The sequence below is a fragment of the Mastomys coucha genome, unplaced genomic scaffold (genome assembly GCF_008632895.1).
Source record: "Mastomys coucha isolate ucsf_1 unplaced genomic scaffold, UCSF_Mcou_1 pScaffold6, whole genome shotgun sequence".
Classification (NCBI taxonomy): domain Eukaryota; kingdom Metazoa; phylum Chordata; class Mammalia; order Rodentia; family Muridae; genus Mastomys; species Mastomys coucha.
Genome location: NW_022196912.1, coordinates 67,961,790 through 67,989,757, shown reverse-complemented (window position 1 = coordinate 67,989,757; position 27,968 = coordinate 67,961,790). Strand labels below are relative to the sequence as shown.

Sequence of the window (27,968 nt, the reverse complement as noted above, 5' to 3'; positions counted from 1 at the left end):
AAAAAAGTAATAACCTAAGGTAAGTTGTGACTAACATTTTAGACAACTCTATTCATTTGTGCTATAAACATATATTGATAAAATATGTTTATATATTCAGCAAATTTATTGAGTACCAGGTACACAGTAAAAAAAAAAAAAAAAGATATGGTTTGTGGGCAGTGGGTCAGTTATTGTCTGTGATATGATACAAGGAAGAGGTTCAGTTTATTCCAGAAGGTCAGGAAAAGGTTTCCTAAGGAGAGGAATTATAATCAATGTTTGGAGAATAACAAGAATTTTCTGGGAGGGAACTGAGGGCTAGATGCAACCCTGAAGGCAGAAGGCACCAGGCTTTGGGCTAGGGAGTGCAGAGGGAGTGGTCTGCACTAGAAGGCTTGGCAGCAAGCAGGGGGTCTGGCCTCCAGGGAGAGCAGAGATTGGACTGGAAGCAAACTCACACAAGTAGATACAGAAGTAATCAGATTAGTACTTCTAACAGATTACACAGGCTTCAGGGTAGAGAGAACTCCGGTTCTATGAGAAAGGCAGAGGTACCGCTAAGAGCAAGCCCAACTCCTGTGTACTGAATGCTGGCTTTGTGTACCAAGAATAGCTCAAGTACTCTATGCAATCTAATCACTGGCTAGAGATTCATTCAGCTTGGACTACAGTGGCAATGGTGCACTCAGGGGACAGGACTCTATACGGTAAATCCATCAGCCAGATGCCCAGGATACAATGAAGAGTAACTGAGGACCCCTTCTTGGCCTTCACACACTGAAGGGGGATGATAGTGTTTTTTTCTTGAGATCTGTACTGGAGAAGGATCAGTTTGTCAGGAAAGATTAGGATTTCTCTTTTGAACAGGCAGAGTTTGAAATGCCCCGGGGAGATCTCTAGAGAGTTGTAGTCCTGACTGTGTGTCTGGAGTTCCTGAAGCTATGGGTGGGGTGAGATTGCCTAGAGAGAAGAATGAGATAAAAAGAGCAACTGGACTTGAAAGCCAGGCAGAGCAGGATGAATAAAGAAAGGGGAGAGATCAATGTGGACCAGAGTGTTCAGATGGAAACTGGGGAGGGAAGTGTTTGGAGAGCTGGGCAGGACACTTTTAGAAAAACTATTCTCCTATAAAATGATGTATTATAATACAAAAATTCTTTTAAGCTTAAACAAACATAAGGAAAATAATAATATAAAATTTTTGACATAACCCAGTTAACATTTTACTTGATCCCTGACATATAGAACATATTATATATAAAACATATTAAAATTCAGGACAGCTATATACATGCATGGCATGATCGGCATTATCCATACATCCTGTCTCTGCACTGTATCAGACTTTCCAGATCATAAAATACTTATGACAAATGTGAGTCTTAACCATTTTAGATATTCTTAGAAGTCTACTGGAAACATACATTTTTAGAACTTCATATTGCTTCCACTTTGGGCATGGATTTATAGATAACATGAGGATGTTGTCATAGGATTAGCTCAGATTATCTGCAGACAAAGTCTTAAACAGATAAACATTTTGATGATACTGATAGTGTTCCTTTGCATGCCTCTCCTGGCTTGTTAGGTTGGATGATTGTGCATGGTTTATTTATTACCTTATTTACTGATATTTATTTATTTATCAACTTGTTTGGTCATATCCCTTGGCAATTTAAAAATATATATTTAGAACTAGATAGACAGGCTGGTGTTTCTACAGTTACAGTGGGGTCCTTCAGTGGGGGCTTGGGAAGTTATGGACTTTGATTTCTAAACATGGAATTACAATATATCTTACATGAGGTGGAATAATCACAGTGGGATTTCAGCCATTTAAGCCATACACTCTTATGCTGAGTAGAGTAGGGGGGTACTTGGAGACAAGCATACTAGCATGAAAAAGAAGCTAGTCTACTATCTGGATTCTAACAGAAGGAAAAAGGTCATTTCTCTGCCATCAACCCCTCTAGCCTTCCTATCTTAACTAAACAGGTAGACAAACTAAGAGACAACCAGGACACTGACAGTAAGTACAAAGACAAACACACTTAGAGACTACACTCTGTGCTCTAGAATGCATCTTCTCCCTCACCCTTTGTCAAGTCCCTCAACAGGGCTCCAGTTTAACAATGAGTTAGAGCTGAAAGTGATAAAAGATATTTGAGGAAGACTCTTAGGAAATCCTGGAGACAAGAGCAGTGATAAGAGGAGAGACAAAAGCAAGAACAGTAATGAGCTTAGAGTTCTGCACAAAAGAACCATAGCTGTAGCTACATGAGATACAGCTCAACTCCTAGCAAGATCAATATAAAATTCACATGAAGAGCCCATTTAACTTAGTTTTTATTGCTTAACACACAGTGCCCATCTTTAAAAGACAACATAGACCACAGAAGACAGAAGAAAAGCTGAGAGTCTAATGAGAAAATCCTCAAAAATAACCTTGATATGACACAGATTTTAGAATTACTAGAAAGTTCTAAGTAACTATGATTAATGTACTAAAACCTCCAATGGAGAAATCAATAACATGCATACATGGATAAAACAAGAAGAGAAGAACCACTAGTAAGCAAAATTAAATGCTACAAACAAAAACTTAAAACTGGGGCTGGAGAGATGGCTCAGTGGTTAAGAGCACTGACTGCTCTTCCAGAGGTCCTGAGTTCAATTCCCAGCAACCACATGGTGGCTCACAACCATCTGTAATGAGATCTGATGCCCTCTCTGGTGTGTCTGAGGGGAGTGATAGTATACTCACATAAAACAAACAAACAAACAAAAAACCCTTAACACTGTAAAATAAGTCAAGAAAACTTTCAAGGACTAGATTAGACTAGAAACAGCCAAAGGATCAATGAGATTAGATAGTAATAATTTTAAAATCCCTAACAGAAGCACCAAGAGAAAGTGATCAAGTGGATAAAGAAAGTGTGTAAAACATAGTCAATGGGAAATATTCATTCATAAAGGATGAAATAATGTCATTTGAAGAAAAGTGGCATGATCTAGATAGAGATCATCAGGTTTTTAAAAAGTGAGCTATACTCAAAGACAAACTTCACATGATTTCTCTCATGTATGGAATCTAGACCTTAAAAAGCTCAGCTTTGAATAGAAGGGAGAGTATTTGGGAAGAGCAAAGAGAAGAGCAGGAGGAGGCGAGGGAACAAGAAAAGGTGATGAGGGTGAGTGTGATCAAGCTGTATCACACCCACATATGAAAATAGCACAATCAAACTCACTATGTTATGCACTGGTATATGCTAATAAAAGAAAAAATAAAGAAGATGTTAAAATAAAAATTCTAAGCAGAAACAAAAAGAAAAGATTTCCTTCTTTGCTCACTGTCATTTGTTGTCATGCTTATTAAACACAAATATACTAACTGGGCTAGTCCAGCCAGTGTGGCACAGACAGACAAAAAGTAAGGCTGTGAATGAGCTCATTGGCTTACTCCTGTCTGTCCATTGATGTGTCAGGGGAAGGAAGCATTGCTGAAGGCTTTCCTCTCCCTGCCTTCCAGTCTACAGCAGTCCTAGACTTAAGCAGCTCAAACAGCCGTGTAAACTAGTCCATGATCAGCTGAGTTTCAAGACATCTGATGAGTCTGAGGAACGTTTCCAGCAATGGGAACCACCTCTCACCAACTGTGCAGTGATGAGACATCCAAACATCAAATGTTCCAGGGGCTTTGGGTTTGTCATGTATACCACTGTGGAGGAACTGGATGAAGCTATCAGTGCAAAGCCACACGAGGTGACTGTTAGAGTTGTGGAGCCAAAGAGAGTAGGTCAAGAGAAGATTCTAAAAAACCAGGTGCCCATGTAACTGAAAAGATCTCTGTTGTCATTAAGGAAGACACTGAAGAACACTTGTGAGATTATTTTGAACATTTTGGGGGAAATTGAAGTGATTGAACTCAGGATTGACAGAGACATTGGAAAGCAGAGGGACTCTGCTTTTGTGACCTTTGATGGGCATGACTCCATGGATAAAGTTGTCATCTGGAAATACCATAGTACAAGTGGCCACACTGTGTAGGAGGAAAAAGCCCCATGGAAGGAGGAGATCATTAGTGCTACATCCAGCCAGAGAGATTGGCATGCTCCAGAATGTTTGGTGGCAATTATGGAAGTGGCTTTGGTGGCAATGACAATTTTGGTCATAGAAGAAACTTTAGTGGTCATGATGGCTTTGGTGGCAGCTGTGGCAGTTGTGACAGTGTGGGTGGCTTTAATGGAGCCAGTGATAACATAAGCAATTTTGGAGATGGTGGGAGCCATTATTATTTGGGCAATTACAACATTTGGTTTTCAAAGTTTGGATCTACAAAGAGAGGGATCTTTGGAGGCAGAGTGTACTGGCTGGTTTTGTGTGTCAATTTGACATAGACTGGAGTTATCATTGAGAAGGGAGCTTCAGTTGGGGAAGTGCCTCCATGAGATCCAGCTGTGGGGCATTTTCTCAATTAGTGATCAAGGAGGTAGGGCCCCTTGCGGGTGATGTCACCCCTGGGTTGGAAGTCTTGGGTTCTATAAGACAGCAGGCTGAGCAAACCAGAGGAAGCAAGCCAGTAAGAAGCATCTCTTCATGGCGTCTGCGTCAGCTCCTGTTTCCTGACCTGCTTGAGTTCCAGTCCTGACTTCCTCTGATGATCAACAGCAATGTGGGAGTAAGCTAAATAAACCCTTCCCTCCCCAACTTGCTTCTTGGTCATGATGTTTGTGTAGGAATACAAACCCTGACTAAAACACAGAGGTTCTGGACCTTTTGGTTTCAGAGGCTTCTAATATTTGCTAAACTATAAAATGTAATGTTCCAATGGTGTGTCTACAAGCTATGGGTTTTAATTATTGCCAGGAAAAGCTTAACATAAAAGGAGTGATAGGGAAGCTATATTGTATATTATATACAATATGTGTGCATACATACAACATCCGTATATCCCATCTGTGAACTCAGCCAAGGCACATGGTGCCAGGGTCCAGCTACTACAAAGAGATGTGTTTTTAGACAAGACTCATGTGCATGGGCAAAATACCTCTAGGACTGTTCTTGAGACTAATTGTACAACAGGTTATTTTTGTTTCTGTTTTGCAGAAAGTGGAAAGTATTCCAACAAATATCTTCAGTATACACAGCTTTCATCCATGATGTTGACTGTCATAGGCAATAGTCAGTCCAGGATACTGAATAAGTATGCCAACTTTAAAAGTAAGACTTGCTTAGAGCAATACTAGATAAATGCCAACAGCAAAAACCATTTATTGGCTATGTGCTCACAACTGTTGGAAACACCTTCCACACCAATTCATTTTACCTCACGTAACCAAGATGCAAGCAGTACTGTCCTTTCTGTCTTCCGGATGAAGACATGGAGGTGTTCAAAGAGAAGGGATTTGCCACAATAATACAACTAATGGCCAAACTGTTAATCCCAGTATTTGTTTGTAATGCTCATGGAAGTAATCCGTTTCCCTTGAGAATTCACTCTTCCTCTGTTAAGTTCTCGAGCTTCACATCATGCATATTTAGCATTCAATTATAATTTAAAATCACTTCTTTCTTCTTTCATTCCTTCTCTTACTCTTCCTTTTTTCCTCCACCCTCCTCTTCCTACTCCTCTCTCCCTTTCTCTTCTCCTCCCCACACCTCTCTGACCATAAGTAGAAATAAGAGAGAGGGCATGTAGATACCTATATGATGCACTTTCTATCTTTAGAGAAAATAACAAGAGATTTATGGAGTACAATTATTTATAGGGTACTGCTAGTGAAAGCTTTTTGATATTGGGAGCCTGGGTAGAAATATTCTAAAGAAGGAAGCTGTTTTTGACATGTATAAAGATTTTTTTTTAACAACCATCTCTCTTGTAAGCAATTAAGTACAAGTAATTACATAATTACTTGATTATGTAGCAGCAGTAAAATTTTACAGGAGGTTTCTCACTTAAACTCTAGCCTTATAAAAATAATTGCCACAAGTCAAATTTATTTTCTACAGGCAGTAATTCTTTCTGCATTTAATTTTTGTTCATGGGGGTTGGGGGATGGAATTATTAAGTCTATTTTTGTTTAGTGACCAGAGTCAGAGAAATGTGTACTTTATTGGTATGTTACTTAGTCTGGCTCTTCGGGCTATAATGTGAAAGACAGCTAGATGAATTATAAGCTGAGGTTATATTATAAGGAATTTCTTTACTAACAACACTGTAAAATTATTAGTTAGATCAGGGTGAGGGCACGCTTACCTAAGTAAAACAAAATAGCATTTAAAAGTTCTTATTTTCAAAACCTATCACCAGTATTAGTAAAGAACAAATGGGAAAGTGTTCAGAGACAAAGAAAGAAAAAGGAGGAGAAAGAGAGAGAGGGGAGAGGTTGGCTTTCTATAGCCTCCTCTTGTAAGGAGCCTGAGCAACGCAATGTGTCAGGATCCTCTCCTATTATTTCATTCTTTCCTTTCTTTTAAAAAGTGAGCAGGCTCTTCATTGCAATTTTCCTCAAGTTCTTAGAACTCTAATTAAAATGTGGTAATTGGTTATGTTACCTCAATTACCATGATGCATGGACGTTGATGCAAAGTGACACCGATTGAATCCCTTGGGTGTTTTACCCTGGGGCCATCCCATTTATCGTGGCCTTATTATTTTCAATTATGTGGCTAGATGTGTTGTATACTTTCGAGGCCATTAGATGTGTAAGTTGTTGCTGGACACAAAGTTTTCTTCTTGGTAGAGCTCTGGAGGATCAGAGAGGGAGGAAGAAAATTGTGTGTGAAGATAAAACCTCAACCCTTGACCCACTAAGATCCTGAAGGTGCACTTCCATACATCAAAGTAGTTCAAAGGACCCTACATTATTTCTGCTTAAACATTTGTTTGAAAAGCAAGAATGGTTTCTTTACTATTGGTGACGACTTTGCCTAAGGAATAGTGATAGAACCAACCACAGCTCTCAGAAGAAATCAAAACTGATAGGGAAACAGATACTAAAGAAAAATTTCTTCCTGCCTTCCATTACTCTTACATTTTTGTTTTGTTTTGTTTCCAGACAAGTTCTCATCAAGTGGCACAAGCTAGTCTGAAATGCACTATATAGCTCAGGGTAGCCCTAAAATCTCCATTTTCCTGTCTTTGTATCTGGAGTGCTAGGGTTATAGCTCATGCCACCATGCCTGGCAAGCCAAGTCCTCTTCCTCCTCTTTCTATTCTTTCTCCTCCTTTTCACATTCCTCCTCTTCCTCTTCCCCTTCTTTCTCCTCTTCCTCTTCCCCTCTCCCTCTTCCTCCTCTTCTTCTAAATATTTAGCTGATTTTAATTTCTGAGAGTTCATTACACAAATATACTATATTTATATCATTTCCTAGCATTCTTATTCCTTGTCCCACTCCTCCAGCACCTTTGCCCCTCCTGAATTCATAACCTCTTCTATAAACAAAAGATTTGTTGCACTGTATAAAAGGCCTTGGGTCTCTTGGCAAGGCTAAGCAAAGCTATAGTAAATGTCTTTCAGAGGCACATTTTTAAGACATCTGTCCTCAGAATGAACATGAAAGCAAGGATAGTCTGAATCTTGGCAGAATGAAGTGTTTCCCAGGGGTAATACTACTGGCATTTGTAGGAAGATCCCTATAGGACTGTTTATTCATTCTGTGTTGTTCCATTCAAGGCTAGCATCCTCAGTGGTCACTATCAACTCCCAAACATTGTCCTCCAAAATCTTGGAGCCAACCAGCAAGTGGCCAGTGGTCATGATGATGTAGCATTCGGTCAGGCCATTTTGAAATGCTACCTGGATTTCCTCCAGCTTGTCTCTTCTGAAATTACATCCTCAGACAGCTCCAAGTTGTAGAAAGTTCTGGCTTTGTTTCTATCATGATTTGGCCTGTTATCAAATAGTCTAGGTGTACCATTGAATTGGAAAACCAAGAAAGGGATTGTCCACAAAGATCTTCCAAGCATGGAATAAGGATATGGTAGAAACTTAAAGTGTATTTGAAAAAATGCAAGTACATTTCTAAACTAATCCTGTGATAGACAAGGAGTACATTTTGTATTAAGTGAGCATGGCAACACTACTCTACCATATCTTGGTTATGCCTGTGTAATATAAATTCTTTTAAAAATTGGTTTGTGATTCAGAAGAGTTTTGATACCTGTTCTGTATACACTTAAAAATAATGTCATCTTGTTATTAGAGGGCATGCTTACCAATTATATGTGTGTGTGTGTGTGTGTGTGTGTGTGTGTGTGTGTGTGTGTGTGTGTGTGTGTAAGATTATAACCAAGCTTTGATATGCAGGCGTTCAGCGAAGTGAATATTATAGTCAATAAAATTTGCATATCCATAATCTCGGTTTCTTTTGTATATGTGTGTGGTAAGAATGATTAAAACTTATTCTCTCACCATAGGTGAGTATGCAAGGCAATATTATTATCTACATCAATCTTTTCAGACATTACATCTACAGATTATTCATTCTACCATAATTGAAACTGTACTTTTTGATGTCTTCCCATGTTTGCTGTGCCCTGCTGTGGCAACCACCGTTCTCCTCTGTCTCTATACTAAGATTCCACTTATGAATCAGATTGTTTAGTATTTTTCTTTGTTGTCCACTTATTAAATGTCATATAGTGCTGTCTAGGTGTGGTGACTATTCCTGGTTGTCAACTTGGCTGTATCTGGAATAAACTACAATACAGAATTGGAAGGCTCACCTGTCATCTGATCTTGAGGTTAGGAGATATACGTTTCTGACCTGGATCTTGGCATGGAGATCTTGAAGCATAGTGGCTATGAATCCCAGGAGACTAAGACAAGGAGATCTCTGAGTTCATGGTCATCTGAGACAAAACAAGTCCCATATCCAGGCATGGTGGTATACACTTTAATCTGGGCCATGCCTTCTGCTGGAGACCTATGTAGGATGTTTGAAAAAGGAAGACTCTCTCTTCTTCACCTGCTTACCTTGTGGGACTGAGCAACTGCTAGATCCTTGGACTTCCATTCATAGCTGCTGCTGACCATTGTTGGGAAGTTGGACTACAGACTGTAAGTCATCAACAAATTCCCTTATTATATAGAGATTACTCATAAGTTCTTTGACTCTAACTCTGACTAATATACTAGGGTTTTCTATGTTATTTTAAATGTCAAAATATTTTTATAACGGATAAATATAAACATCAGAGTTTTCCTCAATTCATTCACCATTGATCACCTCTGATTCTATACTTTGGCTATGGCAGATAATGTTGTGAAGAACATGGGTATATAGGCTCCTTAGTGAGGGGATGGCACATACCCAGAACAGAGATTGTGGGCTCAAACAGTAATTCTGTTTTCAAATACTTCAAGGACTTACATATCATACCCACAGGTGCAGCAATCAACCTTCCCACCAGTGGTACACTGGGTCAGCTTTTGTCTAGACCATCTTGCCTTTTTCATAAGACTTGAAATGTTCAGCTAGGTCATGCTGTCTCAAGCTCTCATTCATGTCCTCTTATATTCATAATGATTTTCTGCTCTATCAGTTATTGAGACAAACTGTTGGAAACCCTGTTTGATGTTCTGCTTTTTTTTTTTTTTTTTTTTTTTTTTTTTTTTTTTTGCCTCTTCACAGTACTGTAGGTTTTCTGTGTGGTGTATTTGTAAGCTGTCCTAGACACTTAGAAATGTCTTGTGTTCGTGGTAAATTGGAACTCCCATGGTGAAGACATGCTCCTCTTTCAACATTGTGATTTTGTTGCTCTGAAATCTACTTTGTTTAATATTAATATACTCACTCTACCATTCCTGGGTAGGCAACGTGTAGCTGAGTTTACCCAATTTAACAATTACTTTTTTTAAAGTAGTTTTCAGTCTGTTTCATTCACTAGGACTATTGATGCAGCCACTTTAAATCTTCATCTTGCCTCTAAAAATACCTTATTACATCTGTTTCTTATTTTCTTCTTCTTCTTTAAATGAGGATTTAAAAAATGATCCTGCTTCATTTCCTTTTGTGTCTTACTCTAGCTTTTTGTTTTGGGGTATTTTTAAGGTGTAACAGCCACATACACATTTGATCTTATCACGGCCTCTCTTTAAAAGATGTTCTAGTACCTCACATAAAACAAAAATGATACAAAGCACCCTGGCAGTTCTGCTTCCTGGCCTTTGTGATACTGTTGTTGTACATTTTATCCTCTGTGCTATAAATCGTACCATGCACTGCTATTATCTTGATTTAAACAGTCTATTAACACTTAAAGAGATTGAAATAATAGGGAAAGCGCTTCTCATTTACTCAGTTATCATTTCCATGTTCTTTATTCCTCTGTGCACATCCAGGTTTCTATTGGATGTAAGTTTTGCTTGGTTGATGGCTTTCCCTTAACATTTCTAGTAGTATAAGTACGCTGGCAATGACTGCTTTCCCTACAGATATTTAGAACCTATACTTCTTTTCTTTTCTGGATGTCATTTGCTCTGTTAGGAAAGTCTAGGTTATTTTCTTACATTGCTGCTTCACCTCCATCTCCACCTTTTCCATCTCCTGATGTCCATTGCTTCTGACAAAAAGCTGGCAATCACTCTTAAACCCACCTCTCATCCCTCCTCTACCTACCTGAAGATGTTGTCCCAGCACTGGTTCTTATCAACCTGATCATGTCTGCATGTAACCAGGAAAAAAATGTTTCGTGGTTAGAGAGTACAACTTGAGATAGCAGGGGAGTCATGGCAGTAAGAGTTTGAGGTGGAAGATCCCATTGTGTCCAAAGTCAAGAAACAAAGAGTTAATTAGCAAAGTGCTAATGCTCAGCTCACTTTATTCAAGCCTAGAGAAAGGTTGCACCCACAGTGGGTAGGACTATAAGTATGCCCAGAGGCCCATTGCTGGTGGGGCATACCTTTAATCCCAACACTTGGGAGGTAGAGGCAGGCAGATTTCTGGGTTAAAAGCTAGCCTGGTCTACAGAGTAAGTTCCAGGACAGACAGGACTACACATAGAAACCCTGTCTTGGAAAACAAAAGGACGCCCAGAGGCCCATCTCCCAGGTGATCTTAGATCCCATCCAGCTCACAACTGAGACGACACGACACATCACACTCTGATAGTGACATTTTCTAATGCAACTGAACAAAAAAGAAACTATTTCTAGCTTTATAGGAGTGCCACAAATTGTTCCCTTCAATTTTTTGAGTACTTTCTTCCTGCTGGAGACCTCAGAAGATACTTTTGTTAGCTCCAGAGCTTCCTGACTATGGAGCCCTCTGCTTCCCAGCACCCTAAAGACGTACAGTGAATTAGCCATATTGACCTCCCCAGATTTCATGCAGAGGCTGAAAGTTTCTTTGAAAAATAGACCAAGGAGTCTGAAAAAGCCTTGTTAGATATGAAAAGAAGATTAAAAGTTAGCTTATGAAGGTAAAATATTCTCACAGAGATAAAATGATTCCCAAAGCATGCCTCTCAGAAGTATGCTGACTTCTTTTGTAAAAGATGAAAACTTAGCATTTGAATAGGTATAGTCTATAGTTGTACCAATGCCTGAATGAAAGAAATTTAGTAAACAAAGTCATGTATTCACTTATTCAGCAAATATTCACCCACGGCCTATGTATGCAAAATATATGGCAAGTTTTGGAAATAATAGCAGTAGGAATCAGGAAATGGAGGGGAGTGGAGGCAAATGATGGACAGGTAAACAAGTCACTTGCAGACCTCTGACCTTCGGTAAAGGTCATCTCTTGCATTATCGAAATACTTGTGTGATCATAAAAGCAAGTTCTATTTCTTAATCAACTGCAGGGCCCAGAAGCAAAGAAACATCTCCAACCCCCAAGTTCACTGTGTTGTTAGCCCCAGGCTACTCAGCACCTTTTCAGGCCTCTCCTGGGAGGGACTTTCAGCCTATTTTACCATCAACATTCTCATTTTCTACCTTCATCATTCCAAATCACCTGATTAGGAGAGACTCTTCTCTGAAATTTATATAACATAAGCTGCTCTCTAGCAGGTTCCAAGAAGCAACCTGCCTTTACAGTAGATGTAGGTAAAACCATCCAGAGGACTGGGAGATGCCTCGGCAGATAAGATGTTTTCTGTGCAAGTAGCAGGACCAGAGTTCAGATCCCCAGCACACTTGTGACAGTGGGGAGTGCCTATAACTCCAGTACTGTGAGGAGTAGAAAGAGAAAGAATCACTGGGGCTTGCTGACAGCCAGCTTAGCTACAGATTCTGTAAGACCCTGTGTCAAGGGAATAAGAGAGTGACAGAGTAGGATATGTCCTTCTCTGGCCTCCCCATGGGAGCATGCTCACTGGCATACACACATGTACATGCACAAACCCTCATATATCACACTCAAGGGCACTTGGGCTACCTCTTCATACACACACACACACACACACACACACACACACATGCAAATACCTATTCCCTATATCTAGTGTATATAACCCAATCCAGCATTCTTAATCATATGATTCAAATAAATCCTGAAAGACAATTGCTTGTCTTCACTTAACCAGTTGAATACTCTAAAATGCCACAGGTATCTTAATTAAGTTATATTATCATCATTGCAAAGAGGGAAGAATCACAACCTCCTTTGCCTTTACAAACATTATCAAGAAGAAGAGGAAGGGGGAGGGAGGGATGGAGAGAAGGAGAGAGGGAAGAAGTGAGGGAGGAGGCAGGGGTCAGAGAAGAAAAGATGTTAGCTAAACAACTTCACAACAAAAGTGTTATTTCAAGAAAATATATCCCATTATGTTGACTCTGGTTACTGATAATAATATGGAGGTCTTAAGAAATTTAACTTCAGCTAAGATCACTTGAACAGAACTGTTGAGAGAAATTATCTCCTAGAATCAGCATAGCCACAAAGGAAATAGGAGCAGGCAGGTATGTTGAAGGATTCGCTGTCTTCCTGCCCCAAGTCCTCAACATAAAACACAGAAAGTAAACCCTATGGCTTAGTTAAGAATAGAGTTTGTATGTGAAACTATTTTCAATGACAACATTTTTATATTGGCTTCCCTTCTTTTCATTCTGAACTTTTCCTGTTGAGCTGTAATACACACACACACATACACACATATATCTTGCCCCACTCTATATATGTATTTCATTTGCATAAGTCAAGTGTGAAAATTGGCCCCTACAACTAATAAACACCCATTGATGTCAAGATCATTTCAGAAATATATTCTTTTCAAAAGCTGTTTCTCTTCCTAAGAATATGAAAGGTTTCAGAGAATGTATGTATTCTATATTATAATAAAACAACTCCTACTTTTACATGTTTCTTTCTCCTAGTAATTGCTTAAACCTGCACTCTCAAATCTGGCAAATTGTTAATGGAAATGACTACCCCCTACTATGAATACTGCATTAAACTCTAGGAAGAAACTTGACAGCTCTCAGTAATCCATCAGAAGACACTCGAAGCAGGACCAGTGGGGACAGGTGTACAGATGGTGTCATCTCCTCATTAAAGGGAACAATAAACAATAGATATTCAGCAATGACACTTCATACAGAACATGCACACTGCTCCACACACTCAGAGCAATAAGATACCTCCTACCAAAATATCCTTGGAGGATTAGGTGCTTCATGAATATGTTTGGTGAAGGGATAAATAAAAGGATTACTAGCCTTAGTGGTAACGTTAGCCAAAATATACATGTGACTTTTTTCAAAAGACATTGAGATACACTAAAATGCATGTCAGTAAAGTAAGTAACTGTCTGTGTTACAATGAATGAAGCTTTTGGTGAGTGCATAGTCATGCTTCTAGTTTGCAAGGAAGCGTATATGATGAATGCATTGCCCAAACTCTAGGGGTATGTGTCAAAAAGAGAGCTGATTCTGGTGGGAGAAGACACTCACGGATTCTTTCCCCATCTTCTTTCGTAACCGTGTTTGCCACTGGACAGCTTGCATGACGATGGCTTCCCACCTCCTTTCAAGGTTTACAATGATCAGCTGCATGGGCTGGTGATCTGCATTCAGATTGCAGGTGTCCCGATCGTCCAGGAGGTGCTGGCACAACCTCAGAATGGAGGCCACTCCTCGACGCCGCTGCTTGATCTCATGACAGAGTGACTGCAATGCAGAAAAAGACCAGTTTGTGTGTGTTTGTAGGACTGACTGACGCCATGAGGAGAGTATTTCCACCATAACTAACTTCACACTGTAGGGATATGCTCAGCTTCTGACACTAGGACAAGGAAATGGACCTACAGCTTCCTTGAGATTAGTAGCCTGCGATGCATAGCTGATCAATGCTATAGATTTTAGGATCTTCTGCACCCTCTTCCCCTTTCCACTGATTTATCTTTCCGAACTTGAAGATCTTGTCTTGACACCTTGGTATGAACAGTTTTTCACATGGTGAAAGAAAATATCATTTAGGTTCCATGAATTCCAGTCAAACAAACTGAAGGATGTTGTTTCAAGGTCAAAGGAAATAAGTAGAAAGTCTTCCCCCAAAACGTAATTATTCTTCTACATTTATCCCTAAATTCTTTGGAGAGAAAAAGTTCAGTATTTAATTTGCAAAAATAAATAATATTGCAAAGGGTCTTCATATGCAAACTCCATTATCTAACAAACAAAAAACACTGGGCAGTATTTCTCTTCCAATGCTTGATTAACAAAGCAATAATGTTCTTAAAACAGAAGTCAAGATACTGGATTATTACTGCACAGTTCACTGTTTGCTCTTTCTTTTAATAGACATTCACACTATTTAAAAAGGATATGCATGCATCAAAAAAGCATTTTGCCCCCCAGAAACATTTGTATTGCTGCACTGACCCTAAGCTGAACAATTGAAGCAAAATAGTGGGTACACATGTCTAAAAATATTATATCCTTTCCTTGCCTACGGATAATGTGTAAGTGATATTCTAATTCAAAGCCTTCAGGAGAAATGATGATTATACCCACAAACATCACTGAATTACTAATCTCCCTCTACTGCCACAATTGGACGGTTCTAACAGTTAACAGATTGCTTATTAATCAACAAGGGTAAACAAGACAATGCAATTTCATTTAGTGTGAGGGTTTTAATGCCTGAAAGTATTTGTGCTTAAAATGTTAATCTAGATAAGGCTTCATTAGAAGAAGTCTTAAAATGATTAAGTGCTGTTCACTGAATTGTGTGCGGAGCAGAGTAGTCGATCAGCAGGTGGACATTTGATACAGATGTTCCACTTACGGATATAATGCATGCTATATCCATTTAAATGACCCTAACTCGGTAATAGCTGGAATTCTATTATTTCTGTAATGAGAGAACCTGTACCTTTAATATTTCTGAATTTTAAATAAGGTGAATGACAAATTCCCAAACCTCTATTTGTGGCAAAATATGACTAGGAATTTTATTATTCACATCTTACCAGTGCAGCTGATTCAGTTGGGTTTCCTGAACTAATCCTTATTTATTTTCCTAGGGTACATTACTATTTTCCTATATAACTCCTGATACCAACCTGGGTCTGACAAATTTCTTTACTGGTGCTATTCAACAGTTCAGTGCTGAAGAGAGGAAACGTCTCAGCAAGCAAAGGTAAACTCGGAGACTAGGAAAGCAATAAGACTGTTTCCCTCTTCTATGGCAGCTCTCCCAACTACCTCCTCAACCCCCAGCCCCACCCCACCAGGAAACACACACACACATAGACACCCACACAGACACCCACACACAGACACACACACACATAGACACCCACATAGACACACACACACACACACACAGACACACACACATATAGACACCCACATAGACACACACACACACATACAGACACACACACATATAGACACCCACTTAGACACACACACACACACAGACACACACAGACACACACACACACATAGACACCCACATAGACACACACACAGAGACACACACACACATAGACACACACATAGACACACACATAGACACACACACAGATACACACACACACACACACATAGACACCCACATAGACACACACACACAGACACACACACACATAGACACACGCATACACACAGACACATAGACACACACATAGACACACACACATACACACACATATGTACACACACAAATGTTCATGTACACACATATGTGCACACTTACTTCAACTTACTGTCTTTTTTTTTAATTAGATATTTTCTTTATTTATATTTCGAATGATATCCGGTTTCCCCTCTGAAAAAAAAAATAACCCTGTTCCCTTCCCCCTTCCCCCTGCTCATCAACCCACCCGCTCCAGCTTCCTGGCCCTGGCATTCCCCTACACTGGGGCATAGAACCTTCACAGGGCCAAGGGCCTCTCCTCCTATTGATGACTGACTAGGCCATCCTCTGATACATATGGAGCTGCAGCCATGAGTGCCAATATGTGTACTCTTTGGTTGGTGGTTTAGTCCCTGGGAGCTCTGAGGGTGCTAGTTAGTTCATATTGTTGTTCTTCCTAAGGGGCTGCAAACCCTTCAGCTCCTTGTGTCCTTTCTCTAGCTCCTTCAATGGGTACTCTGTGCTCAGTCCAATGGACGGCTGTGATAACTGTTAAATCATCTACATAATGAAGTTCACCTAATGCCTACCAAATTTTTGCTCAATATTGAATAATGAAAGAAAGTAGCATGGTTATAGCCAATTGAAATTGCTTCAAATGAGACCTACAGATGTGAATATTAATGACTTGGGTTCTTGATCTTTGGATGTTAAAAGAAAGGGCTAAGAAAAATAAGGAAATGGTTTTATGAAATTGGATTCTGCAAATCTCCCAAAGTTAAGTAGAATAATATAAATAAATATCATAATATAAATAAAGTAACACAAATAAATATAATAAACTGCACATCTATAAGCCAACAAAAAGTCTCAACATTTTTAGCTGAAGGAAAAGAATCACAATGAACGGCACTAAACGTGTACAACATCAGCTCAAGCCACATGCACAAGGCAGCTCAGATGAGTTTCATGCACCTCACAAAGTCCTCAAATATGGTATTTGAGGATGTAATCAATTTTCATGAAGACTTTTGACCCCGATGTTCAGAATGTGACCAGAACGTATTGAATATCTACAAATCCGGTGACTCTGTATCTACATCTTTTTTTTTTTTTTTTTTTTTTTTTCGAGACAGGGTTTCTCTGTATAGCCCTGGCTGTCCTGGAGCTCCCTCTGTGGACCAGGCTGGCCTCGAACTCAGAAATCCGCCTGCCTCTGCCTCCCAAGTGCCGGGATTAAAGGGCTTGCGCCACCACGCCCGGCTTCGTATCTACATCTTAATGCAAGCAAATTAAGATAAACACATTTTCTTCAAAGCTACAAAAGCAAGGGTAAGGAGATGTGTCAACATTCTTGCTTTACAAGATCAAAATCCCAAGTTCAAATCCCCACCACCCAACTAAAGATCAGGCATGGCTACATGCATCTATAACCTCCTTACACATACACACACACATACACACAAACACACACACACTGCAATGTAGAGACAGGTAGTTCCTGAAAGCTTACTTGCCAGCTAGTCTAGCTCAAGCTGCATTTGGGTTCAGAGAGAGAGAGACCTTGTCTCAGTGAATTAGGACAGAGAGCAGTAGAAGAAACCTGATGTCCTCTTCTGGCCTCCATGTGCAAGCACACAAGTGCACATACCCTCATGATGACATACACTCACAATACACACACACACCATGGCCCACATACAAATAATATTCTAAAACTTTTAACTAAAAACTCAGGAAGTGGTAACATTTACAATCTGACTTTTCTTTTTTTTTGCCTTTACAATTCTGTAGGTTTCACTTTAAAGACCTAAAGGTTTAGTGTACATTCTAGATTAATTTTTTTATGTGTGAACTGTTCAAAAGAGAAGGAAAATAGAGACTTTTTATACCTAACATTATTTTCAATATTCCTTTATACCTAGATACAGTTGATAACATTCTCCTACATAAATGGGTTACCCTGACAACCATCAAAATGTATTTATTTATAAATCACACATACTAAATAAAATCAGTAGTTTGTTGGCACCATTTTTTTAGATTCCATATTCTACATTATTTTTTATAACAAACTGAGATACACATTCTCCATATGTACTGAGAAATGTTAAATATAGCTAATGGGAACAAATGATTATTATTATCTTTTGCCTTGGGTTTTAGAGAAATATACTTTGAAAACAGAAACTATAGCTAAGTAATTAAGGAGAATAAGACAAATGTTCTTCTAAGACCTCCTCAAATCTGTAATGTACATTTTACTTTCTGAGCATCCTAATGGGGGACTGCACAGTGGCCGAGGCACCACTCCTTCTGCCAAGGAGTTGAGAGTCCAGAAGAGATGAAGTACATAAATAAATACAACACCATTGTGTGTGTGTGTGTCTGCGTGTGTCTGTGTGTGCGTGTGTGTGTGAGAGAGAGAAGGAGAGAAAGAAGCAGAGAAAGAGAAAGAGACAGAGACAGACAGACCAAGATAGAGACAGAGTGGGAGAGAGAGACACACACACATACAGAGAGAGAGAGAAAGAGAGAGGGGGCGCAGACAGATAGAGAGACAGAAATGAAATGAAATGTGTGCAAGCAGATTGCTACTGGGAGTTCATGCCTTGTTAAGGAAATGGTGGGAACCTGGTGGTCCAAAAGGAGTGATGGAGTTATGGGTTAGAAAGCCCAAGATGTGTTAAGGTAGAACCGCAAGTGGCCTTAGTTGGTAAGGAGTGCTTAGTGTGTTGGGGAGACAAAGTGATGACTTAACTGGGGAAGGTGAGAGGACACAGAACCATGTGGAGTGCTTGTCAGTGCAGCAATTACATCGACTCTTGAAGCACATTCTTATGAGGTCATACTTGTTCGGATGCACAGCCGCACCGCCGCACCGCTGTTGTGAACAATTGAGTAAGCAGAGGCCAGGGAAGCAGTTTTTAAATGTAATCTTCAATGTCTGACAAAGGGATTCCAAATGCTTTCCTACTGCACCACCCCATCTTCATCAGTCCCTGACTGTCCCCCCCTCAGTAGGACTGTCAGGGTACAGACTGGAATGCTGCTCTGAAATTCCTATCTCTCTTATTTACTTTTGTAAAGTTTCCACCAAGTTTTGTCATGTTTCTAAAAAGGTAGATTTGTAATAAACATGGAAAGCTAATAATAATAATAATAATAACAACAACAACAACAACAACAACAATACTTTCATGATTTAAGGTTGAGAAGTAGCCCCCTTTCCTTAAAATGGCCAGATGAATGTATTTGTTTTGGGTCACATTATAAAAAAGTTATAAATAAGTGATGGTACTTTTTCTCTTATTCATCAACTGCCAATCTGATTTTCAATTCACCAATGGCAGAACACAAGATTTTTTGGAGGAAACACTTTGTTTTGTATATCTTTTGACTTAATTAACCTTTTCATGTCTAAATCACTCATATTAGTGACCCAAAGAATGATTTTTTTAAAAAAGACTTTTCTTTCCCCGTTGTGGTGCTGGGAATTAAACCCAGAGCCTCACAAATGGTAAGCAGTGCTCTACCATTTTCTACCATGCCTACTCCCACATTCTTCATTGGCTCTGGACTCAGCAGCGTTGGAGGGAAGACGCTCAAAGCTACTGCACCATTCTCACTGTGTTAAACATTTGCTTAAGTGAAAACGTATCATATGAAAAGAAACATTTACTTGTATGTACACCTTTATGGTGTCAAACAAGTATTCTCTACCTCACAAAATGCAAATGAATGAAAACAAACGCACATTAAAAGAACAAGTATTGTCACAAGGAACTATTATATTGAAATATATGCTAACAAAGGAAATGAAAGGGGAAGATAAAGAGTCTAAAAATACTATAAACTAAGAATATTGAACACAGAGAAGCAAATGCAACTGGGGGAACTCTACAGCATGTCATCTCCAGTATCTCTCACACAATTTTTTTGTGCAACATGTTTACTCTACTGGTACTCTCATGAATACGTGGTCAACATGAGGTACATATATATAGGGATGCTGGATCATGTGTTAAAACAAAGAGCGATGAAGCAGTCAGTGCTGTTTATAAAGGCAAACATCAAATTGCCTTCTACACTGATCAACTGTTTAACATAATGTGGTGTCTTTTGTATGCGACAAGCTCAGGAATGAGGGGATGATCTGTATATATGATGTGTAGCTGCCTTCAACCCAGTGTGAATGAAGCAATGGAATGGGAAAACGACAGCCACACACAGATGTGCTCTAGGTTAAATGGCACCAAGACAAAAGATCTCCTTTTGACAATTTCCTATACTTCTGCCTATGCTATTTATTTATTTATTTATTTATTTATTTATTTATTTATTTATTTATTTGGATACTTCACGTTTTACCATTTTGACTTCATGGGGTAGTAATTTTCTTCCTATTTGCTATATGTAGTATTGTTTTCCAGAACAGAAGTATGATTCCCAGATCCAGGAACATTTGCATCATCCAGGAACCGGAAATTCTTCCCTGAGTATAATCCCAGGGTAGTCAGGAGGCTGGGGCAAGGGGATAGTAAGTTTAGGGTCAGCCTGAATAAATAATAAATTGCAGTGCAGCTGGGCCTACATGGTTAGGTAGTATCTCAAGGAAGGGAGTAAAATGAAGCTAGCCTGTGGATTCCTTGGTGTGGTTCGCATGTTTATGAACCAGGGATTCCCTGTGAGCTTCAGCTTAACAAAGCCTGACAACTGGTTGCAGCCTAAAGCTTGAAAACACTATTCTACACAAAGCAGATGATATTTTGCAAATTAGAGATGCCACTTGAGTAGATTATTTTTAGAAACATAAAAATACAAAGTCCTAAATTCCAACTGAAACCGAGAGCGTGGATCTCTGCTGCAGAAGAGGCTTTTGGCTATTTGATTCAAGATCAGTATCAGGGAGCAAAGTTTGGCAAAGGCTGTATGAATGATATTATTATAGCAGTAAGCACTTGATGGGTATCAGTTATGTGCCAAACATTGTACTGTCCATTACAGGATTAACATTGGAGGATGCCAGGTGTGTAACTAGATGCGGTACCTCCTAGGAGCTTATAATGTAGCTGGCCCCTCAAAGGAAGGGATATAAATGCAAGGCAAAGGTTTCTGATAACGACTAATTCATCAAGAAGCTGTAAGACTAGTGAGGCCATGACTCACGTGTACTGTATTCTCTCTCTGTGCTGGCATTTGGCCTGAGGAACAAGAAAAGTCACCATTGACTGAAAGAGACAGATTCACAGGACTAGAATGAGGCTTCTGAAGGTTGGAAGGTGGAGAAGAGGATTGGCATTATAGAAGAAAAGTTGAAAACCACAAATCTGACCACAGTTTTTAAAATCTAGGAGTTAATGAAAGGTATGATGATAATAATTACTAAGTTTTCCATCCACCCCACCTACCAATGAACTTCTGGAGTGCCTCTTGTGTGCCAAGCACTTCCCTCAGTGATAAATACAGCAGTATACAAGGTGCACACTTTTTGTTTTTATATAATTTACATTCTAATTTTCTGTGTGTGGATGGAAGAGGCTGGAAATAAATGCAAACACAAAATGATCATGTAACAAGAACTGTAGAATAAAATAGGTGATACTTTAGATTGGGCCATCAATAAAGATTCTCTGAGGAGAAGACATCTTGTAAAGTTCAGAGATAAAAACAAAGTGTAATTTAATGTTCTGATGGTGTAAGTCTTGAGATAATGTCTAAATTAAGAATACTTTTATGCCATAAAAGACCTATTTGGTGGCTGGTAAGATGGCTTAGCAGTCCAAAGCACCTCTGGTACAAGCCTGATGATCCACATTAAATCTCTCTCTCTCTTTCTCTTTCTCTCTCTCTCTCTCTCTCTCTCTCTCTCTCTCTCTCTCTCTCTCTCTCTCTCTCTCTCTCCCTATCTCTCTCTCACACACACATATCACAAACAGACATATACTAACAATAATAAAAACATTAAAAAGTTTGTTTTTATTATTAAATTGAGAGTTTAAAGCTTGGAAATTTATATATAACCCTAGATAAGTAAAGGACCAATACAGTCTTAAGTACAAAGTCAGGAGCAGTTTGTATGTCTAAGGTAAGAGCTAAAAGGTCTACTGGGATGGAATTACTGACACAGACCTGTAGATATCATTCAACAGGTCAGACATTTTCTCTTGGGTAAAAATAATGCAGTCTGACTTCAATCAAGGACTCCTACTTCTAGAAATACCATAATATTACAAGAGAAAAGAATACAGAGAAGCCTGGATCTGAAAGAAGAGTTTGGACAAATATGGAAAATGAAGAATATTAGTTGAATATAATTGTTGCAGTGATGCCATTCTTAAGTGTCTTATGAAATGGTCACACACAACTCTGATGCATCGGTACAAAAATGGAAGGCCTGACATACAGATGATAGCCCCATACTGCATGAAAGATAATCCTGTTGATCACACATATCCTGATAAACACAAATAAAAACAGTGCCATATTCTCCTCAACTATTTTATCCATGCTCATTTGAACATAAAATGATAATCATTAGGATTGTTTGCCAATTGTTCAAGTACTATTCTTTACAATAATTTGTGGGTTATTTTCCCTAATCCCATATAGCACTGACTAATTTTTTGTGCGAATTTTTAATCTCTCTCTCTGTGTCTCTCTGTCTGTCTGTGTCTCCCTTTATCTCTCTGTCTCTCTGTCTCTTTCTGTCTCTGTCTCTCTGTCTCTCTGTCTCTCTCTCTCTCTCTCTGTGTGTGTGTGTGTGTGTGTGTGCGTGTGTGTGTGTGTTTGTGTGCCATTGTATGTGTATGGAGGTCTAAGAACAAGTTGCAGGAGTCAGTTTTTCCTTCTGCCATGTCTGGACTCAGATTACCAGGCTTTGTCAATAAACACTTTCACTCAGCTCGGTGGAATTGAAAACTGATTCAGGAAAAGCACTAACATTTAAGAAGAAAGCTTGATTGCTTGTAAGATCACTACATTAACTTGTAAGATATCTACATTTCCAAACTGTCCTGCCCTAGGCTTTTAACCAGAAGTGGCTACAAGCATGAAGTTAGTGTTAAGAGAGCCAACAACCTCAACCATTTAGAAGTTCAATCTTTTACTTATTTGGAAGCGTTAAGACATGTAAAAATGTGTAAAAATATACTATATTTGAACTTAGGATGGTTTTGATAGCATAGATGGAAAAATACACATTATTAATTAAACATGAATTATTAATAAATGCATGAAACATTTATTATAATGGACATTGTTTTAAGTGTCTGAAATTCACCAGTGAACCAAGCAGACAAATCCTTCTTGTCTCTTGAACTTCATATTCCATTTCATAGTGAAAGTGCTTCCTTTTCTGAGAAAGATGTATGTTACACAAATGATAACGAAGAGACTAAACAAAGATAGAAAATGTCCTTTAGATAAATGATTACCAACATTCACAAAGGGTCAATAGTTCTTTGAGTCCTGACAGCTGCATCCTGGCCAAATGTCTGCAAATGAGAATTTACATCCTCAAAGTATAAATAATTATTCAAAGTAATTATTCAAAGTAGACAAAATTTAAAGCATTGTAAATGACATGTGACTGATGATTTACATATTTTAAATAAAATAAAATAAATGATGTCTGGGTGTTTTAACTGATTCCAAATTTCTAAAACAATGTTAGCCAATATGGAGAGCCAAGCTCAGTTGCAAACTCTGGGACTCAATCTATACTGAAACTAAACATTCTATAAGCACGCAGTGGAGTGCAAAAAATAGCAATTGAAAAATGACATGATTAAATGGCACGACATGCAATCATTTGCTCTCAATTATATCAATGTATCTTCTTCACTTCTAGGAGGCAGGCAGAAATATTGTTTTTTAAATGCCTCTATTAAATTGGTCACCAATAATAAAATAGATGAGAGTCCTAATAAGCTCATTTACATAACATACATCACACACCACAAAACTCTTTTCGCCAAACAGTTCTCCTCATAGATTTGTCTTCTGCTTGTCACAAGTCTTTGCTACATTAGCAGATTTTAAAAGCATAATACTGCCTTCAGGACCATTTGTAGAAAAATGTTTGTGAAACTTTTCTAGTTAACCCTTGGCAGGATCCTTATTGCTAATTATGGAAAAGGTATTGATATAATATCTTGGCTGTCACATTCAATTATGGTGATGGAAGAAGCAGAGTCTTGGTCTGACATTTTGGAAATATCATCTAATTGCAAGTCAGAAACAGAGAATGACAGTTTTAAGTAGATTATAACTCCTTTCAAAATAGCAAAGTGGTTTGTTTAATATAAAAGCTAGATTTTAAAAATAGTACTAAAATCTCCTGAATTAGCTCACCAAGCACATCTCTGCCAACTCCTTGGAGAGGAGCTGGGTGGCATGCCCAAGGAGTGTTGAAATTATGTACAATAACTTAAGATTCAGATACTGATCTGAGTCTTAGAACCATATAAAATAAAAGTATTTCCAGTAACTACTTCTATTTTTAAGAAAATCCATCTCCCTTCTGTTCTTTCACCTGCCCAGTAGAAAAGCCAGGGGTAGCCTTCTATCCAAGGCCTGGCTTTTCAACCTGAAAATGATCTCAAGTAGCTTCCTATCTAGCATGCTTACTAATCAATCTGAATCCCTAAGGGTTACCAGGGTATTATTACTGCTGCAGCCTCCTAGAGACCCTTGGATGGACTAAGTCTTAAACAAATATGCATAGTTTAACTAATCTGATTTAATAAATCATATTTTCATTTGTTATAAAATATATTAATTTTAGTTAGAAGGGAACATCTTTATTCCTCTTAATGTTTTAGTTATAGATCAAAATAATTCAAGCATTCCACAGAATGCTAACCCTCATTGTGTTATACCACAAGTGCTGCAGTTCTTCCTATGTGGCATTCTTTAATTTCTTTGATACGTTCTTTACACTGGGTTAAGTACTTTTTAAATATGTTTGTTTTTAGAATAAAATTCAGTAGTTGTGTATTTAGTTCATATTCACATGTAATTAGTAATATGTTATAAACCTCCTTTTCTAAATTAAAAACACTATTAAAATTCTAGACATACAAAACAATATGAAGATTAAGTTACTCTAAAGGAAACTGTAATAGCTTACAGATTGCCTGTATCATTACTAAAAATGCTAGTGTCTATTACAGAGTCTCCCTGGAATAAAGAATGCACTTTTGGCAATAATCTTTTAAAAACATGTCCATTATTGTTAAGATGCTAAACTATTCTGCAATTACAGAAAGGAAACTTTTAGCAATCAGGGGGGAGAGTGCAGGGTGTAGATGAAACTTAGCCATTAGAACACCAGACACACTCCCACAGCCATTCTTTTGTAAGCAGAGAGGGAGTAATTATAATAGATTTTTACATAATTGTAGTTTGAAATTTATTTACAATGCCCACTGAGGCTCCCTGTCATATTGATTCCATGGGAAACATTTTAGGCAGTTCTGGATGGATGGAGGTGGCTTTCTTCACTCATTCTCTTTTGGTCCCAGCTATATGAAATCATCTCTTCTTTTTAACGGATCTTTAGACCAAAGGCAGTCTAGAGGGGATGGAGGAAAGAATGCTGTGTGACAAGCGACCCAGCAAACTCTGTGACAGAGAGGGTCATCATAGAGGCCATACCTAAAGAATGACATAGTATCAAGGAAGAAAGCTGGCAAACATGAGGACCATGCAAGCCAAGAGACAGTCTTAGGGAAAACATGGAACACGCTTCCAACTGGACTCAAGAGAGATGTGTTAGACTATTTCCTTTTGTATCTTGCTGAGCCCCACAGCACAGTACTTTCCTTACTCTTCCATCCATATGATAGTTAACTATTTACTACCCTGTCCCTGCATCAAGCCCTACATTTTAGACTTTAATGCTGCTTCTCATGAAGACACCCCTGGACTCACCATAGACTCGATGTTGCTTGAAGTACAACATCTAGGAATTAATGTTTTAGAAAAGCAGTCTTATCATTCCAGAAGCCTACTGGTGGGGAATAAGCGGATTTAAGAACTCGAATGGTAAAACAACCAAGAAGGAAGATTGGAGCTTGGGGTTAGGGGGGACACTAACAAAGTGTGAAAGTTGTGCAGGGAAGAAAAATTCCACAATCGAAAAGCCCCTTCTTAGTTGAAGAGACAAACTATGGAGCAAGACAATCCAGAGACTGCTCCACCTGGGAATCCTTCCCATATTCAATCACCAAACCCAGACACTATTGTGGATGCCAGCAAGTGCTGGCTGACAGGAGCCTGATATAGGTGTCTCCTGAGAGGCTCTGACAGTGCCCGACTAATACAGAAGTAGAGGCTCACAGCCAACCATTGAACTGAGCACAGAGTCCCCAATGGAGGAGCTAGAGAAAGGACCCAAGGAGCTGAAGGGTTTGAAGCCTCTTAGGAGGAACAACAATATAAACTAACTAGTACCCTCAGAGCTCCCAGGAACTAAAACTCCAACCAAAGAGTACACATGGGGGGACTCATGGCTCCAGCTGCATATGTATAGCAGAGGATGGCCTAGTCAGTCATCAATGGGAGGAGAGGCCCTTGGTCCTGTGAAGATTTATGCCCCAGTATAGGTGGATGCCAGGGCCAGGAAGTAGGAGAGGGTGGGTTGGGGAGCAGGGGGAGGGGGGGAAACTGGATTTTTTTTTTTTGGATGGGAAACCGGGAAAGGAGATATCATTTGAAATGTAAATAAAGAAAATATCTAAGAAAAAAAAGAAAAAGGAAAGAAAAAACGAAAAACTCCTTTTTTACTCTCTACTCCTCTTTAGCCTGCAGACATAGAGGCAGAGACAGCAGCATTAGACTCCAGACCCCCATTTATTCTTAGCACATCCTAACTAAGCAGACAATTTCCACGTGAATTTGGACTACATCTAATTTTCTTCTTAACTTTTTCCTTTACATCTAAGGTAGAAACCCAGTATATTTTTTTAAAAAAAAAATTAATGGTTTGAATCCAGCTTTCAGTATCCTCAGAAACTTAGTGATATCAACTGCACTCTTGGGATTATTTGGAAATATTTAACTTATAAGTAAAACCAAACTGGCTTCCTTTATTATATAAGATGTTAGAGAGATGGTAAGTTTTAGGTAACTTGTAAATTACTATGACTTATTAGTTTAAAACATCTCAGAACCTTGTGAAAAGAAAATGTAAGAACTACATCATTTAAGAGAACTGCATCCTTTAAAAGAACTACATCACAGCTAAAACAAAATAGAGTCCAGAAGTCTAGAAACCTCTGTTAAATTAAATTAAGCTTTCCTTTAAAGGAATCTAGTTTCTTATCTTCTGGGAAGAGGTACCACATATCTTTTCTGCATGCTCCTCCAAGGAGAACCAAAAATGCAGGGTATATTCTCCAAAAAGAGTAAGAAATATTACTCCATTTTGACATGTTGGCAGCAAGAAAGAGCATAAGTTGTCTAACCACAAAGGAGGGATTAGTTTAAGACTTGAAAAACCATTTGGAATGAGGAAGAAACCACATCTGGGAATTATCTCCTGGTTCAACAAAAACCAGTTTCGTCACCTTAAGTAAATTACAAAATATACCCACTCGATAGTCTTCTTCTGAAAGGAAGTTATCTTTTACCTTCAAGCATAGTCTGGCACCAGGTATTATATAAGTTTAGACTTGAGAAAAATATACTATGGTAGCCTCTTTGAAAATATAAAGAAACCTTTGAATATCTATTAAATAAGCTATAAGGTAGCTGTCATCTTTCATGAAGAACCATAGAGGTATTGTAGTATTAATTTCTTTAACTTTTATTATGCCCTTATTATTTTCACTGCCATTGGCTATAACTACAGTTGCTTTTTCTGGATAATGTCCTATACTGGCTAGTTTTATGTCAATTTGACACAAGCTAGAGTCCTTCAGAAAATGTATTCTTAGTTGAGAAAGTACCCC

The 27,968-nt window shown here is 38.6% G+C and overlaps 1 protein-coding gene across 4 annotated transcripts in view; it reads right to left on the bottom strand.

The window, feature by feature from the left end:
- The window catches only part of Akap6 (A-kinase anchoring protein 6), a 458,326-nt gene that overhangs the window by 34,287 nt on the left and 396,071 nt on the right, over positions 1-27,968 (bottom strand). For all 4 annotated transcript variants that reach the window (XM_031356459.1, XM_031356461.1, XM_031356460.1 and 1 more), the window contains exon 12: positions 13,881-14,096. In XM_031356459.1, the coding sequence (XP_031212319.1) occupies positions 13,881-14,096 (216 nt within the window). The remainder of the gene's footprint in view (positions 1-13,880; positions 14,097-27,968) is intronic.